The 15340-nt window shown below is 43.7% G+C and overlaps 1 protein-coding gene across 7 annotated transcripts in view; it reads right to left on the bottom strand.

Annotated features, from left to right (window-relative positions):
• The window catches only part of TBC1D14 (TBC1 domain family member 14), a 98756-nt gene that overhangs the window by 29238 nt on the left and 54178 nt on the right, over nt 1–15340 (bottom strand). For all 7 annotated transcript variants that reach the window (XM_045018565.1, XM_045018564.1, XM_045018563.1 and 4 more), the window contains 3 exons: nt 13991–14109; nt 2682–2764; nt 932–1049 (listed from right to left, as the gene is read on the bottom strand). In XM_045018565.1, the coding sequence (XP_044874500.1) occupies nt 932–1049; nt 2682–2764; nt 13991–14109 (320 nt within the window). The remainder of the gene's footprint in view (nt 1–931; nt 1050–2681; nt 2765–13990; nt 14110–15340) is intronic.

The raw sequence follows: 15340 nt of genomic DNA, 5'->3' as shown, positions 1-15340 counted from the left end.
ATCTACAGACACATCTGGGAGTACACCATCAAAAGCCCAAGCAGTCATGGAGAACCAAGTCCTGACAAATGGATGGCTATAGGTGTTATGTTTTCTAGTAGCTTTCTAACAGAGGTCCCAGTCACCAACCACTCCCTGATCTTAGATTATTTTTGAACATCACTGATGTATACAATATGCTGAAAAGGTTAGAAGAAATGAACAGGAATTAAAATTCCCACACCAAGAACTAAAGCAAGATTTAGAAACTCACTACTTTTCATTAACAGCAGTAAGAGATAGTATCAGAGGGGTAGCTGTGTTAGTCTGGATCTGTAAAAGCAGCAAAGAGTCCTGTGGCACCTTATAGACTAACAGACGTATTGGAGCATGAGCTTTCGTGGGTGAATACCCACTTTGTCGGCATGCATCTGACGAAGTGGTATTCACTCACGAAAGCTCATGCTCCAATACGTCTGTTAGTCTATAAGGTGCCACAGGACTCTTTGCTGCTTTAGCAGTAAGAGAAGTGGTCATTGTGATGAAGCATGTCTCTGAAACATGGGTTTTATTCCACATGCAAGGGAGACCATACATTAATATGCTCAAGCTAGTTTAAATTATATGGCTATCTACAATTGTAGTCAGGAAACGGATGGCTACATGGCTATGTAATAGTACGTTATACACATAGTTATGTTCAGTCTAATTGCCTAATTTCTTAAACTCTATTAAAGGTAATAAGAAACGGAATTAACAAAATCCCATCGTCTTTGGCAGCACCATCTGAATGCCTTCCTTAAACAGGCCAATTCCCTTTGGAAGTCACCTTTGACAGCTATACACCCTAGCTTCTAGCACTGTTGAAATAAAGTAATCTTGACTAATCCCTTAACTTCTCAGGATATAGGAAGTTACTGTTAAGCACAATATAAAACATACTGTGTCTTACATTGTTTCCCAGTTGGGTAAGATTTCATTGTTCCAAATTAAAACTGCATTGCCAATGCTTTCTTCCAATCTACATCGTTCTTCCAGTTGTTTCTTTCTCCTCTGGGCTTCTTTAAGCTCTGAAAAAAGAAAATTACAAAGTCAATAAAAGGTAATACAAAAAGGTAATATTTAAAAGAGCTAAGAGCCATTAATGCTTCATGGCCATAAAAATTCAATCTGTATATGCCTGTAATCAAATTCATCTACTCAAGCAATTCCAAAGAACATCCTAGACACACTACAATTTTCAGAAGTAATATATTTGTTACCAGGGCTGCAGAGAAGAAATGGAGTTGGAATGGCTGTAGAGAGAAATGAAGGTGAGCCTTAATCTTTAGCTGGAGATGAACAACATGCATTTCTTTGGCCCTATACACAGTGTAGGAGGAGTGCTTGTCCAATAAGCATAGCCTGGATGGCATACTTGTGCTCAAGGGGCAAAAACTGCCTACAGTACAAGCAGAGAGAGGAGAGAGGCAGCATTCCCTGGGATTGGTGCCTGTGAAATGGATACAGTGATATGGTGCTGCACGACCAAAGGGAAGATTACGTTTACTGCTAGACAAAACACACTCAAAACCCCTACAGTAAACACTTTCAGTAGAGGATTAAGAGCAGGCACCAAGCAGATACTTGGTTCACATCACTACATGTGATCCTAGGCATGCTGTCCAGCAGGCTGGACATTATCTCCAAGGACTTGGACATGAACAAATACTCAGAAGATCCAGTCTCAGACCGTCCATTGTTACCATACTCAGTTTGCTTCCCTGCATTGGGAAATGGTGGTGGGCAGTCAGACTTGGAGTCTGCATGGCAGAGTGAATCCACTACTCACAGTGCCAGCTCCACCTCGAGTTCACAGCACAGCAGGGGAGAGGCTGACGTATTTCCACTACCAAAGAACTGCAGATAAGGAAAACCACTAGCAGAGCCTGGGGCACATATACCCATGTCAGTGAAGAAGACAGAGATTACAGTACAAAAATAAAAAGAGTGCAGTGTTTTTGTAAAGATTCCCCTGAGTATTTAAGCCATGGGATGTTTTTTCTTGATATATACTGACAAAGAACCCTGTAGTCATCCAATAAGATCCCATTTAAAATATCCCACCTGAGGGATGCATTTCAATATAGTTCAGTATTAGAAAGCAATTAAATACAATGACCAATGATTTTTCAGTGGGTTTGTGGAATCATGGAATTAGTAACTGTCACACAACTTTAGCTCTTCTCTGGAGGATTTTAGCTTATTTTTTTGATAAACAGACCATCTGGGGAAAAGTGTCTGGATTCCTCTAGAGTCTAGACTGAGGGGCTGCAAAAGCACCATAACTGGCTGGTGGATAATTCCCCCTGCTCAGCAGAGACTGTATACTTCTCTCCTTGCAGCCACTGGTAATCTCCACAGCCATTTGGAGATTCTGTACTGAGGAACAGGCCACAGGCAGCCCAGTTAAGGCCGCTGTAAATTAGAGCGGCCTATAGGCTACTTTAATTTATGTCGTGCTCCACCAGCCCACAAACTGACCTAGAACCTGAGTAGCGCAAGGATGATTTAAAACTACCTTTGCCCGTTTTCCTGGATTGTACTTTCTATAAGGAACAGCACTGAATCTGTTTGTCATATTAAAGGGCAGCTATTGAGGCAAGTATATTTTTAGATTTAACATCCCTTTACATTTCCTGATGTAAGAGTAAATCCATCACCTCTTTTTTTTGCTTGCATCACCATTTCTTCGTACTGTTGTCTATGTTTCTGTGCTTCTTCTGCTGGTTTTGCAGGGAGGTTCCTTGATTAAAAATGTAACATTTTAGTTTGGCATTCATAACTTTAAAATCTCTGGGCAAAGTACGGAGGAAGCATAATACTGCTACTTGTCAGTTTTTGGGGGAGATTTTTCCACAAATGATAACAAAAGATAAGGAAAAAAAACCTGACAGCATACAATCATTCTACACAGAAAAAATGCTGAGTAATTTCCTTCTTTTTTGCAATTTGAGCACTTTTTTTTCAAATGAACACACTGAATAATTTTCGTAAGCCAATAGAATATACTGATGCTTATCCAGTTTACGTGTTTAAGGTTGCTATACTGAATCAGAGTATTTTCTACAGCTACTTGTCAAGGATGCAAATTTTTCATTCTATCCACCTTGTTTCTTCCTGTCACAGATCCTCAGTACACAGACTCCACCCACACCCCCTCCTTTACCTGTGCAGTCACATCTCCCAATTCTAACTAGCTCTCTCCCTCTGCTCTCAGAGACCTTCCGCTCTATTTCAAAACTCCATCCCTAACTCCTCTCCTCACTCCTCCAGTGGCAAGGGTCCCCTGTCCCCTACCACTACTAGCTAATCACTGAACCCTAGGCCAACAATTTGGTGTTAGTTCAATTACTAAAAGCCCGGATAATATTCTCACTGCACAAAAGCACATTGTCATACAAAGATCTTTATTAACTTAGAGTTAATGCTACTGAAGTAATTAACATAACCATTATACAAAATATACTACAGCGTTATCCAAGTATTAAGAAAGGAAGTGACTAATATGTTTGTATGTATTCTATTATCCTTTACAGTTTATACATTTAGTTAATACTGACATGTGACAATATTATCTCACTCATCTGGTCTCTCTAATTCACCTTGCACATTCCTATAACAACTCTTGCTCAGCAGACAGCTATCTACTCTCAACATACACATCAACATAGGTATGTTTGAACATGTAAGTCATTAATTCCATAATTATTATATTTGTGATGTATAAACTAAAAGCATTCATAAGAATCTGTCTTGTGGCTAAGAGTCAAGGTTGTTATAGAAATGGGTACGATGAGTTTTCATGCAACCATGTATCTTTAACCACATATATGAAACTACAAAGGTAGTAGGTTATTCTACATAAGTCACTTCCTGTCTTCTTAATGACTTGCTTTCTTACAGGTGAAGCTGTAGCTCTATAAGTTGCATAATGGTTAAAAGGGAAAACAGGGAAGATAGGGAGTACACAGCATTCACTGAATCAGGTATTAGCCATACAACATGTGCCATGATTAAGGTTTGTGTCTTCTGAGGGTGTTAAAAGTAGAGGGATCCAAAGAAAACATTAATAGCAAGTTTACATTTTTAAGAGCTTTTCTTCTTCAACTTCCATACTCCCTGAAGTAGGCCCTTGGAAGGGGAATACAGATGACCCCCAGGCTGTGCTCTTTGAGGAAGGGGAAGCAAGGAAGTATGCTGTACTGTCAGGGGAGACAACGGCAGACAACACAGCAGAATGCCTAGGCCACTGCCACTACTGGAATATCAATTATTTTGCTCATTGCCAAAAACATCTGTAAGGCCTTTTGTAGGAACTTAGCTTAACTAAGGCAAAGTTAGGAGGGAGGGAGCAGCAATCACAAGCAGTGAGTCTAACTCTGTACCCTTCCTGATATGCTGGGGTAAGCATCTGTGAAAAACAGTCTCTCTATATGTGACTTCTGGTTTGTGTGTGTCAGGACTCATGAGACTGCAGATTCTGCAAAAACACAGCTAACTAAGCTTAAAAATGCTTAATTGTTTTTCTTTGACATGTTGATGTAACTGTAGCAGTTACTAACAAAGGGGATAGACAGGTCTGGGGAATCTGGATTTGACTATCTGAATGTGGGTATGGCTACACTTGAGAGTTGCAGCACTGGGAGTTACAGCGCTGATCGTACAGCTGCGTAGGGAAAGCGCTGGTGTGTGGCCACACTCACAGCTACCAGCACTGCAGTGTGGCCACATTTGCAGCACTGTTGGGAGTGATGCATTATGGGCAGCTATCCCAGCGTTCAAGTGGCAGCAACGTGCTTTTCAAAAGAGGGGGTTGGGGTGCAGTGTGATAGGGATTGGAGTGGGGGGGGAGAGAGAGAGGATTTTTGGAGCCGACACTGTATCAGCTCCCTGCCTTGCAAAATCAGAAAATTTTCCCGACCCCTTACTCTTAACTGCAAACAGCCTGCAGACCAGATAAGCAGCTGCTCCAACGGACTCCCTTTCTCACCCCTGCCCCCGCTGTTTCTCTCGTCAAGCAAACACTCATCCCCCTGCCTGCCTCATTCACAGCAAGGTAGTGGGTTCATCTCATTTGATTGTTCAGTCAGTTACAGATTGATCACGGCAAACAGGAGCTGTGTTTGTTTTTTAGATAAGCAGCTCCCGGAGCCCCGAGTTCACAACAAAACAAAGAGAGGCAGCATAACAAAACAAAGGGAGTAATCTAGTTAAAAGCATTCTGGGATATCTCCTAATACCCTGGAGGCCAATAACAGCGCTGGTGTGTGGCCACACTTCACGAGCAGCGATGCAGCACCAGCGCTGCACTCGTTACACCCCAAGCAGACACAGGTGTATGGCCAGGGCTGCAGCCACGGAGTTGCAGCGCTGGATGTGCCCTGCAGGTGTGGACAGTTACTAATTGCAGTGCTGGAAAGCCGTCACCAGCACTGCAACTCTCAAGTGTACCCTGTGTCTTGGAATCCCCAGTGATAGGCAGATAGCTGACCACGTGAACCTTGTCATTTGACCATCCAAGACCCCTTCGGACCATGGGTAACTATTGTTTGGGAGTGCTCTATAACGTATTGTACTTGTATGTGCTTGACACTAAATAAAGCAGCAGCTTTGAGTGCAGGCATTCCTGTGAGAGTGCAGGAGACTAAAAGTAAAGGCTTTCAGTGAAAGCACTTGATTTTGTGCGATTTATGCCAACCATCTAGCAGATGGAGGCGCTGGATCTCCATTGATTTATTTCCTAACACCGCCTTGCAGAGAGTAAAATTACCAAGCGTTCTGGGTTTAGGGAACCCCAGGTAATAGTACCATAATGAGGAGGATCACTGAACCAAAGGAGATGCCCCCAGACAAACCTTGGACCAGAGCATAATTCCGCGTGAAGGTGCATATCGATCCACAAGTAGCTTCTCTGTATATTTCCGAAAGGATGATTCCCTGTATGGAGGCTACTAAAAGCCACTGGGATGCTCACAGAATGGGCCCTGATGGTTTGAGGAGAAGGGGCTTTCATATGATCATAGCAAAGGATGATGCAGGAGAAAATCCTTTTAGAGAGTCTTCGTGGGGAAAAAATACTTTCCCCTTCATTCTTTCAGCAATAGCCACAAACACCCTTGGGGACTTCTGAACGGGTGCTGTTCTGTGCAGGGCTGCTCAGAGGACTCAGGGGGCCTGGGGCAAAGCAATTTCGGGGGCCCTTTCCATAAAAAAAAATTGCAATGCTATATAATACTATATTCTCGTGTGGGCCCCTATGGGGCCCAGTGCAAATTGCCCCACTTGCTCCGCACCCACGGGCGGCCCTGGGAAAAATAAACCTTCTGCATCTAGGCACAAACCCAATTTTGAGAAAACTTCTTTACAAGGTATCACTGGTTCTCAGCATCAGCTAGTTCTAAAAGGCACTAAAGCTCATTAAAAGGGTTGGACAAATATTTTCCGTCAAAACTTTTTCTGGATCGAAAACTAGGGGTTTTTAAAAAGCAGAAAAAAAAATCATGGACAACGTCTGCTTTCCTTCAAAATTTGCTGTAGTTTTTTTAATTGAAAAGCTGAAATTAGTCTGCCAAAACCTGAATATGGTTTGGGGTTTCAGAAGTGTGTGGCCAAATATTTGCTGCTTGCTGTTTGATTGTTTAAAGAAACAATAAAAAAATCTGCTTAAAAAAAATCAAAAAATTTTGAACCACCTCAGCTTGTGACCAAATGCCTGAGCCCATCCAGTCAGAGATTTTTCCAGGTTTCTGATACTCTGCTGGCTTCCTTGACTCTCATCCGTCTCCATAACTTTGGGTTCATTTAGGTTAGAACATAAGAACAGCCATACTGGGTCAAACCAAAGGTCCATCCATCCCAGTATCCTGTCTACCGACAGTGGCCAATGCCAAGTGCCCCAGAGGGAGTAAACTTAACAGGTAATGATCAAATTATCTCTCTCCTGCCATCCATCTCCACCCTCTGACAAACAGAGGCTAGGGACACCATTCCTTACTCATCCTGGCTAATAGCCATTAATGGACTTAACCTCCATGCATTTATCTGTTTCCTAGAGACTGGCTCCATGGGGCCCCTCACAAACTGGAGACGGTTACTGTGAGTTTGTCTTTAGTATAGATCAGGGGTCGGCAACCTTTCAGAAGTGGCGTGCCAAGTCTTCATTTATTCACTCTGATTTAAGGTTTCACGTGCCAGTAATACATTTTAATGTTTTTAAAAAGGTCTCTTTCTATAAGTCTATAATATATAACTAAACTATTGTTGTATGTAAAGTAAATAAAGTTTTTCAAATCTTTAAGAAGCTTCATGTAAAATTAAATTAAAATGCAGATCTCCCCAGACCGGTGGCTAGGACCCGGGCAGTGTGAGTGCCACTGAAAATCAGCTCGCATGCACTTTTGGCACACGTGCCATAGGTTGCCTACCCCTGGTATAGACTATGTACATACTCCACGAACTGAGCATTTGAGCTTGTTCCAGAATCTGGGATGAGCCTATGTTGTGAAAACTGAAATGCTCAAAATAGTACATGCATGTGAATGGACACAGGGTGCTAAAATTAAATTAACCCAGGGGTTCTCAAACTGGGGGTCAGGACCCCTCAGGGGGTCACGAGGTTATTACTGGGGGTCGCAAGCCGTCAGCCTCCACCTCAAACCCCGCTTTGCCTCCAGCATTTATAATAGTGTTAAAGCAGCAAAGAGTCCTGTGGCACCTTATAGACTATTGGACGTATTGGAACATGAGCTTTCGTCATGACATGCATCCGATGAAGTGGGTATTCACCCATGAAAGCTCATGCTCCAATACGTCTGTTAGTCTATAAGGTGCCGCAGGACTCTCTGCTGCTTTTACAGATCCAGACTAACACGGCTACCCCTCTGATATTTGAATAGTGTTAAAGTGTCTTTAATTTATAAGGGGGGGGCACACTCAGAGGTTTGCTATGTGAAAGGGGTCACCAGTATAAAAGTTTGAGAACCACTGAATTAACCCCTCTGAAGCCTCAGGGAATGCAGGGGAGGAGAGGGGGGCTACCTCAGGGAATGCAGGGGGAGACTCTCTTGGTAGGGTTGGGAAGGATATTGCTCTTCTCATGTGATCCCTCCCCCAGTAACTAATTTTAAATGAAGCTACCCTCCCCTGACATGAATCTCCCTATGGCACTGAAATTCAATGTAGACTATAATTTGGCATCTGAGAAATGAAAGGGATGGTAGCCTAATGGAAACACGAACAACTTGGCTCTTCTGGTAGCCTCAAACTGCTGAATGAGCTTTAGGGTAGGGAAGGCTGTCTCCCCCAAACAGCCTTGCCCCGCCCCCCCTCAGAATCCCCGACCCATCCTGCTCCTTGTCCCTTCACCGACCCCTACCCCTAACCCCCCCCCGAGACCCCACCCCTACTCTCTGTCCCCTGACTGCCCCTACGCCTATCCACCCCCCCGCTGAGTCCTCACAGACCCCCAGAATGCCCATGATCCAACCCCCCTATTCCCTGTCCCCTGACCGCCCCCCCCCCAAACTTCTGCCCCCTCCCTGTGCCCTGACTGTCCCCGGGACTTCCTGCCCCTTAGCCAACCTCCCCACCCCCCGGCCCTGGCCTCTTACCGCTGGCTCCCCCCTCACCTGGAGCCTCAGCGCATCCAGGAGCTTCCCTGGACAGCTGCAGCGTGGCTCCGGCGGGGCCTGAGCCCCTCCCCGCTCAGAGCTGCGTGGTAAGGGGGCAGGGCTCCAGGCTGAGCTCAGCTCCCTCCGCTCAGCGCGGAGCTCGCAGCCCCACCCCCTTACCACGCGGCTCTGGGCGGGGAGGGACTCAGGCCCCGCCAGAGCCACGCTGCAGCTGTCCAGGGAAGCTCCTGGATGCGCTGAGGCTCCGGGAGAGGGGTGGAGACAGGGTCGGGTCGGGCTGGGGCCAGGGAGGGAGCCTCAGCCATTCTCGTGGGGGCCCCTGTGGAGCCTGGGGCAAATTGCCCCACTTGCCCCCCCCCTCTGGGCGGCCCTGGTTCTGTGCAGGTACAAGGCTGGAGCCCTATGCATGTCCAAGGAACGGAGTCTTGTCTTCTCCATGCTGTGGTGAAGCTTAGCGTAAAAACACTAGAAGGTGAACAGTCTGGTTAGGGTGGAACTCAGAAGGCCACTTCAGGTATGAACTCTGGATGTAGCTTCAAAGAAATCTTGTCCTTATATACAGTTTTTCACAAGGTAAGTCCACCACAAGGACCCCAACCCTTCTAGCAAAGGCAACTGCTGTCAACAAGGCAACTTTCAAAGAAAGGTACAAGGGTGGGGGGAAATAGAAGGCCAAAGATTTGAATGGTGGCCTCATGAGAACAGAGAAGACAAAGTTCAGATTTAGACAAGGACTGGTTTCAGAGCTGGAGGGGGGAAAATGTCCTTCTGACACCCTTCAGTAACTTTGTATTAGTAGGATGATTAAAGCTTGAGTAACCCTCCACCCGATTACCAAGGAAGTAGAGTTATGGCAAGAAAATCATACTCCAGTGGTTCTCACCACTGCACCAGGAAGGCATCCCCTTAGATGCCTGGGAAGTAGTAAGCCAGGCACTTTGTTATGCTGTGTTGAGATATCCCAAAACATCACCACCACCCTGCCACCATTGTTGGAAGATGTGCTGTGGATGGGTGGCATTCCCATACCTTGTCCATGTGTAAATGCATGTTGAGGCTGTCTGCCAGGGAATTCATCACCCCTGAGATGCATATACTTCTGAGTGTATGATTTTGTGCCTGATGCAAAAATTCCAGAGGTGGACTAGTTTGTTTTTTTTGGGGGGGGGGGGGGGGGGGTTGGGGGAAGGGAGTGGAGAGGGGAGAATCTTGCTCTTCCCTTATAATAATAATAAAAATAATAATAATAATAGGAGATATACCAATCTCCTAGAACTGGAAGGGACCTTGAAAGGTCAGAGTCCAGCCCCCTGCCTTCACTAGCAGGACCAATTTTTGCCCCAGATCCCTAAGTGGCCCCCTCAAGGATTGAACTCACAACCCTGGGTTTAGCAGGCCAATGCTCAAACCACTGAGCTATCTCTCCCCCCCTCCCCACAATGGTGGCAGGGGTGATGTTTTGGGATCTCTCAACACAGCATGTAGTGCCTGGCTTACTACTTCCCCAGGCATTTAAGGGGATGCCTTCCTGGTGCAGTGGTGAGAACCACTGGTGTACAATTTTCTTGCCATAACTCTACTTCCTTGGTAATCTTGTTTATATAATAGATGGGTGGTTGTCCGAATGTGTATGGACTGAATGATGGGTACAAAGCCTGCAAGCCATTCCGAAACAGCTCAAAACCTGAATAGGTTGATATGTAGTCTGGAATCCTGAGGGGACCAGGAGCCTTGGGCTGTCTTGTCATCAAGATGTGCTCTGTATCCTAGCAGGAAGGCATCCATGATGAGTCTCTTTGTAAGTGTTGCAGGAAGAAAGAGGGCCCCCACACATACTACATGGTGTTTGGGGCATAGGTTGTCCATAACCAGATTTGAAGGCACTTTAGTTGCAGTCATGCAAATAGAGTGACACAGGTACACAGAGCCATGTGGCCTAAAAGGATGAGGAAGGATTGGGCTGAAGAGTGAAGGCTAAGACAAAGCTGGTTGATGAGATCCCTCATGGGGAGGAATTGGTTGTGAGGTAAATAAGCCCTTCCTGTGACTGAATTCCACCCCAATTAATACTGTGGTTTGTGTGTGTGTCAACATGAACTTGTCTAAATTTACTTGTAGTTCTAATGAATGAAATAGTTGGGAGTGCAGTGATGGTTGTTGCTTGTACCTATTGGCATGACTGATCCATGAGCAGCCGATCACCCAGGAAATATCAGTCTTCCTTGTCTACAAAAATGTGGCTACCACTGCAAGAACTTTCATAAAACACCCTTGGGGCCATCAAGAAGCTGAAGAGGAGCACCTTGCATTGAAAGTGCTCTTGGCCCACTGTGAAGAGCAGAAAACTTGTAATAGCAGGGGGAATATCCAAATGAAAATATGCATCTTTCAAATCAAGGGCCATAAATCAGTCACATGAGTAGAGGGAGGGTATTAAAGGCCAACAAAGTTCTTTAAGAAAAGTTCTTTCCTACATGACGGAGTGGTATGGGCTCTATTGTCCCCAACTGAAGGAGGAAGTCAACCTCCTGTTTGAGGATCCTCTTATGGGAGAGGTCCTTGAAGAGAGATGGGTCAGAGAACTGGGAGAGAAGCGATTCTAGCTGGTAGCCATTTGATACAACATCCAGGACCCATTTGTCCACTGTAATAGCGCACCACATCGGAAGAAAATGGGCCGGGCAGTCACTGCAGGGTGTGGTAGCAGGCATTGTGGAGACTGGTTGTCGAACCTCAGCTGGGACATCAAAAATGACTTTTGAAGAGGTAGCAAAGTGAAGGATGGTGATGCTGGATGCCTATCTCACTGCATCTTCTAATTTCTTGGGGGGTTCATACGTCTGCTGTTGAGAAGGATGAAGGCAGTGGTCGATATTGAGAGAGAAGAGGCCTGAAGTATTTGCTTCAGGGGTGGCAAAATATAAACATCCAGAGAGTGGTAGGTAGCTTAGAGTGGCTATCCTCAAAGGAAAATTCCTCCATGGTGATTTGGATCCCTCAGGGGAACCGCAAGGCTTACAGGCACAAAGTCCGTCTCATGACTACTGAGGTAGTCATTGGAATGACACTGTGTCAAGGGATGCCTGGAGGGAAGATTCTGTAACTGGTTAACCAGGATAACCAGAACCAAAGCCTGCAATCCTGAGGGTGTTTGTTCTCTAATGCTGACAGCTTGTTGTAATTCAAAAAGTCACACTTGAACAACAAAAGCATGGTAATTCGCCATTCAGAATGCTAAGCTAGCTCAAAAAAATATCTTCCTTCCAAAGGGGTCACGTCTTTTGGCTGTAGTGGATTTGGACTGGCGTAGCTGAGTTCTTTCTATAACAACCTGGACCACCAGGGAATTGGTATTAGGATCTGAAAACAGGAATTCTGCTCCCTTGGGGAGAATAAAGAGGCATTTCTCAGGCCTCTTTGCTGCCACCTGTGCCCAGATGCCAATGTGCCAGTTCACTCTGGCAGGTTCCATGATGGCCTCATTAATTGGGGGTGCCACTTTAGAAGGAACCATAGCCTAGAGGATGTTCAGGAGCATGTGGGCTGCATCCTAGACCTCTTTCAGTGGAATCTGGAGAGAATCTGATTCTCCCAAGAAGGGCCTGGTACTGTTTAAAATTATCTGGGGGTGAGGGAAAGGCTGATAATACTGCCTCATTGGGACAAGATGAAGAGAGCGACGCTGGTGGCTCTGGTAGCACCAGCAGTTCTGGCCAATCCTCCATCCACTGCTCCTGTGGGGACTGTAGTTCTCCATCTGGTGGTAACCACTGCTGGGTGTGGAAAATAGGGTCCTCATATTCAGGTGCCCAGAAATATGGAGCCCAGGGGCCCAAAAAGGATGATGGGCTGGGCTGTCGGGGTATGGAGGCAGACCCCACAATGGGTATCATTGGTCCCTGGGCCACAATTGCTGATGGTGAGAATGCAACGGCCAGAAGAGTGGATCTGGAAGCCCTGTCTAGGTTGATAGCTCTATATCAGGCATCTGGAGGGATGAGCATCAGTTTGTTTTTAATCGAATGAACAGTCCTGCCCCAATACTATATAGGAGTGGTCACTTTAACAAACATATTTTACAATTGAACACATATACCTAGCACTTAATACAAGATTGGACCACTGTTCTGTATGTGCAAGAAAAAAACTACATGCTTTAGCACAACCACAGCCAGACAGCTTTATAAGCTAAGGCCTGGACTACACTAGCGGGGGGGTTCGAACTAAGATACACAACTTCAGCTATGCTATTCATGTACCTGAAGTCGAAGTATCTTAGTTCGACTTACCTGGCCATCCTCATGGTGGCAATTTGACTGCCGCGGCTCCCCCGTTGACTACGCTTACCCCTCCTGCAGAGGTGGAGTATGGGCATCGATTCAGGGATCAATTTATCGCGTCCAGACGAGACGCGATAAATTGATCCCCGATACATCGAACGCTACCCGCTGATCCGGCAGGTAGTATAGATGTACCCTAAGTAACTAACACAATATATTAGTAGACAATTTGATATGAGCTATTTTCACTGTCATTAAACAGTGGAAATGCACTTATGAAAAATATGTAATATATTATTCTACATCAGGTTTTGTTTTCATTTACTCTTATCTTTAAACTGCACACACAGCTACTTTAAATAGACTATTTAAAATTCAGCCTGCCATGGTGATTTAGTTTTCTTTTATCTGTTTCTGCATGCAGTAAAGCCAGACATTCAGCATAAATTCTCCAAAAAAAGCATACGTAGAAGTAAGAGACAAACCACAATACAGTTCTTTCCAAGAAGTCTGATATGGGTTTGGTTGTATAAGAATACTTGTGTGTAAAATAAGAGAAGGATAAGCCAATGTATCAAGTGCCTGACATTCTTCATACTGTGACACTGAACCCACCACAAAGCATTCTCTGGTACACTGCTTCATTATTTATGAAAAATGGACATCTGCTGTGCCAGAGACACATTACCCTTGCTACCCTCAGATTCTTCAGCAAGTGCTTGTTAATTTTTTATTCTTGGGTTACCTTAAAGATAAACTACTTAGCCGCTCATGCTTGTAAGCTAATTAATTTTTTTTTTTTTTTTTTACCACCACTACCACCAGTGTTAGACAGTAATTAGTTCATTTTCTTGTATACAAAAAGATTGAAACTTACAGTAAAGTAGATTTTATTAATTTGCCTTAGAAATATGCCACTCATTTATACAGTAGTTTAGAAGTTGTTTTTTTTTAAACCCATCTGCTTAAATAATTTATAGTCATGAAATATGCACAGTGCGAAAGGTTTTTCCATCCTAAGTTTAAGAGGCCTCTACTATGGTACTATGCAGAACTTACGCTGGCCTGTCTTCTAGAATAAGCGCTGTGGTGGAGAGGGGTTCAAAGTCAAGATTTTTCCTCACATTCTGTTTAGGAGAGAGTGGCTTGTGAGCTCGTCCAGTTTTTTCTTCATATTCCTGCACAAAAGGAATATAATTGGTTACACTGATGGAGAATATCAAGCCATGAACTGTATTGCAACAGCTACAGAAACATGCAAGATGAGAACACTTTCAGGAAAACTTATGAAACCTTTCTGTACAATTCATAATCAAACTCCAATCATTATTTAAAAAAAATGCCTTGAATCAAAGTCAATAGTAAACCCCCAAAGTGAAAACACTTGAAATTGTATTGAGTAATGGTCTAATTCCCTTCATTTTAAAAAAATTAGTCTAAATTTACTTCTACAAGTAATATTTTAAAAACAAGTTGAAGATACTGTGTATGAGCTGTTGCTAAGAGGGATACTTGAATATGCTAAACATTTTATGCTCATCTGTAAGATTTGATCTATTGATGAAGTGCAGAAAATAACTATTTCATGACTGCAGAATTCCAAACCAAAATTCTTTAAAGCAATAAACACTTTGTCTTTATATCTTGCTATAAACTATTTCTCCTACTTAAACCATTTGCAAATATATTCAAGCAGAATGAAGAAAAAATACTTTAATTGTGGCTAAATAGAAAACTTATTTATTGCTTATTTCATCTTGAAATATTGTTTACACTAGGCCAAAGGTTCTAAACTTTAAGACCCAGCATAGTGCCATGTCTAAAACTCAAACTACCTTAATGTTTTTTTTTAATGTAGTTTTAATGGATCCTTATTCTGATACACCAACCCATGTACCACCCTACTATGGCACGTGAACCAGTGAGTTAGGCATATCACCAATGATCATATTCTACAAATAAAGCTAATTTTAAAGTGTTCATATTTGGTAGTAGTTCTATGAGGAAAAAAGGCAAAATTACAAATACTTAATGTGTTAAATTCTTACCATACAGTCTGCCACCTCAAATACAACACTGTCTGCAAAATCTGAGTGCTATAAGCAAGTAATTTGTGGGTGCATCCATGAACAGGGTATCATCCATGAGACTCTTCTACATTCTCATTGATGCAAACTTCTTCCAAAGAATACTGAGAGGCTGATTTATTTATTTTAAACTACAAATGTAAACTATATAGAAAACCACTAAGGAAATATTTTTAAAAGGCCCTAGTACAACTGATGTAGGCTTGGTCATTCAGGATTTCCAAAGTAGGTTCCTAATTTACTGAAAGGCATGAAAAGTACTTTAAAAAAAAATGCAGCATCTTTGCTTTCACTGCTGAAACAGATGCAGAATAATGTGACA

Source organism: Mauremys mutica, chromosome 5 (assembly GCF_020497125.1).
Source record: "Mauremys mutica isolate MM-2020 ecotype Southern chromosome 5, ASM2049712v1, whole genome shotgun sequence".
NCBI classification, from domain to species: domain Eukaryota; kingdom Metazoa; phylum Chordata; order Testudines; family Geoemydidae; genus Mauremys; species Mauremys mutica.
Note: the sequence above shows the minus strand (reverse complement) of the source record. Positions and strands in the feature narration are given on the sequence as shown.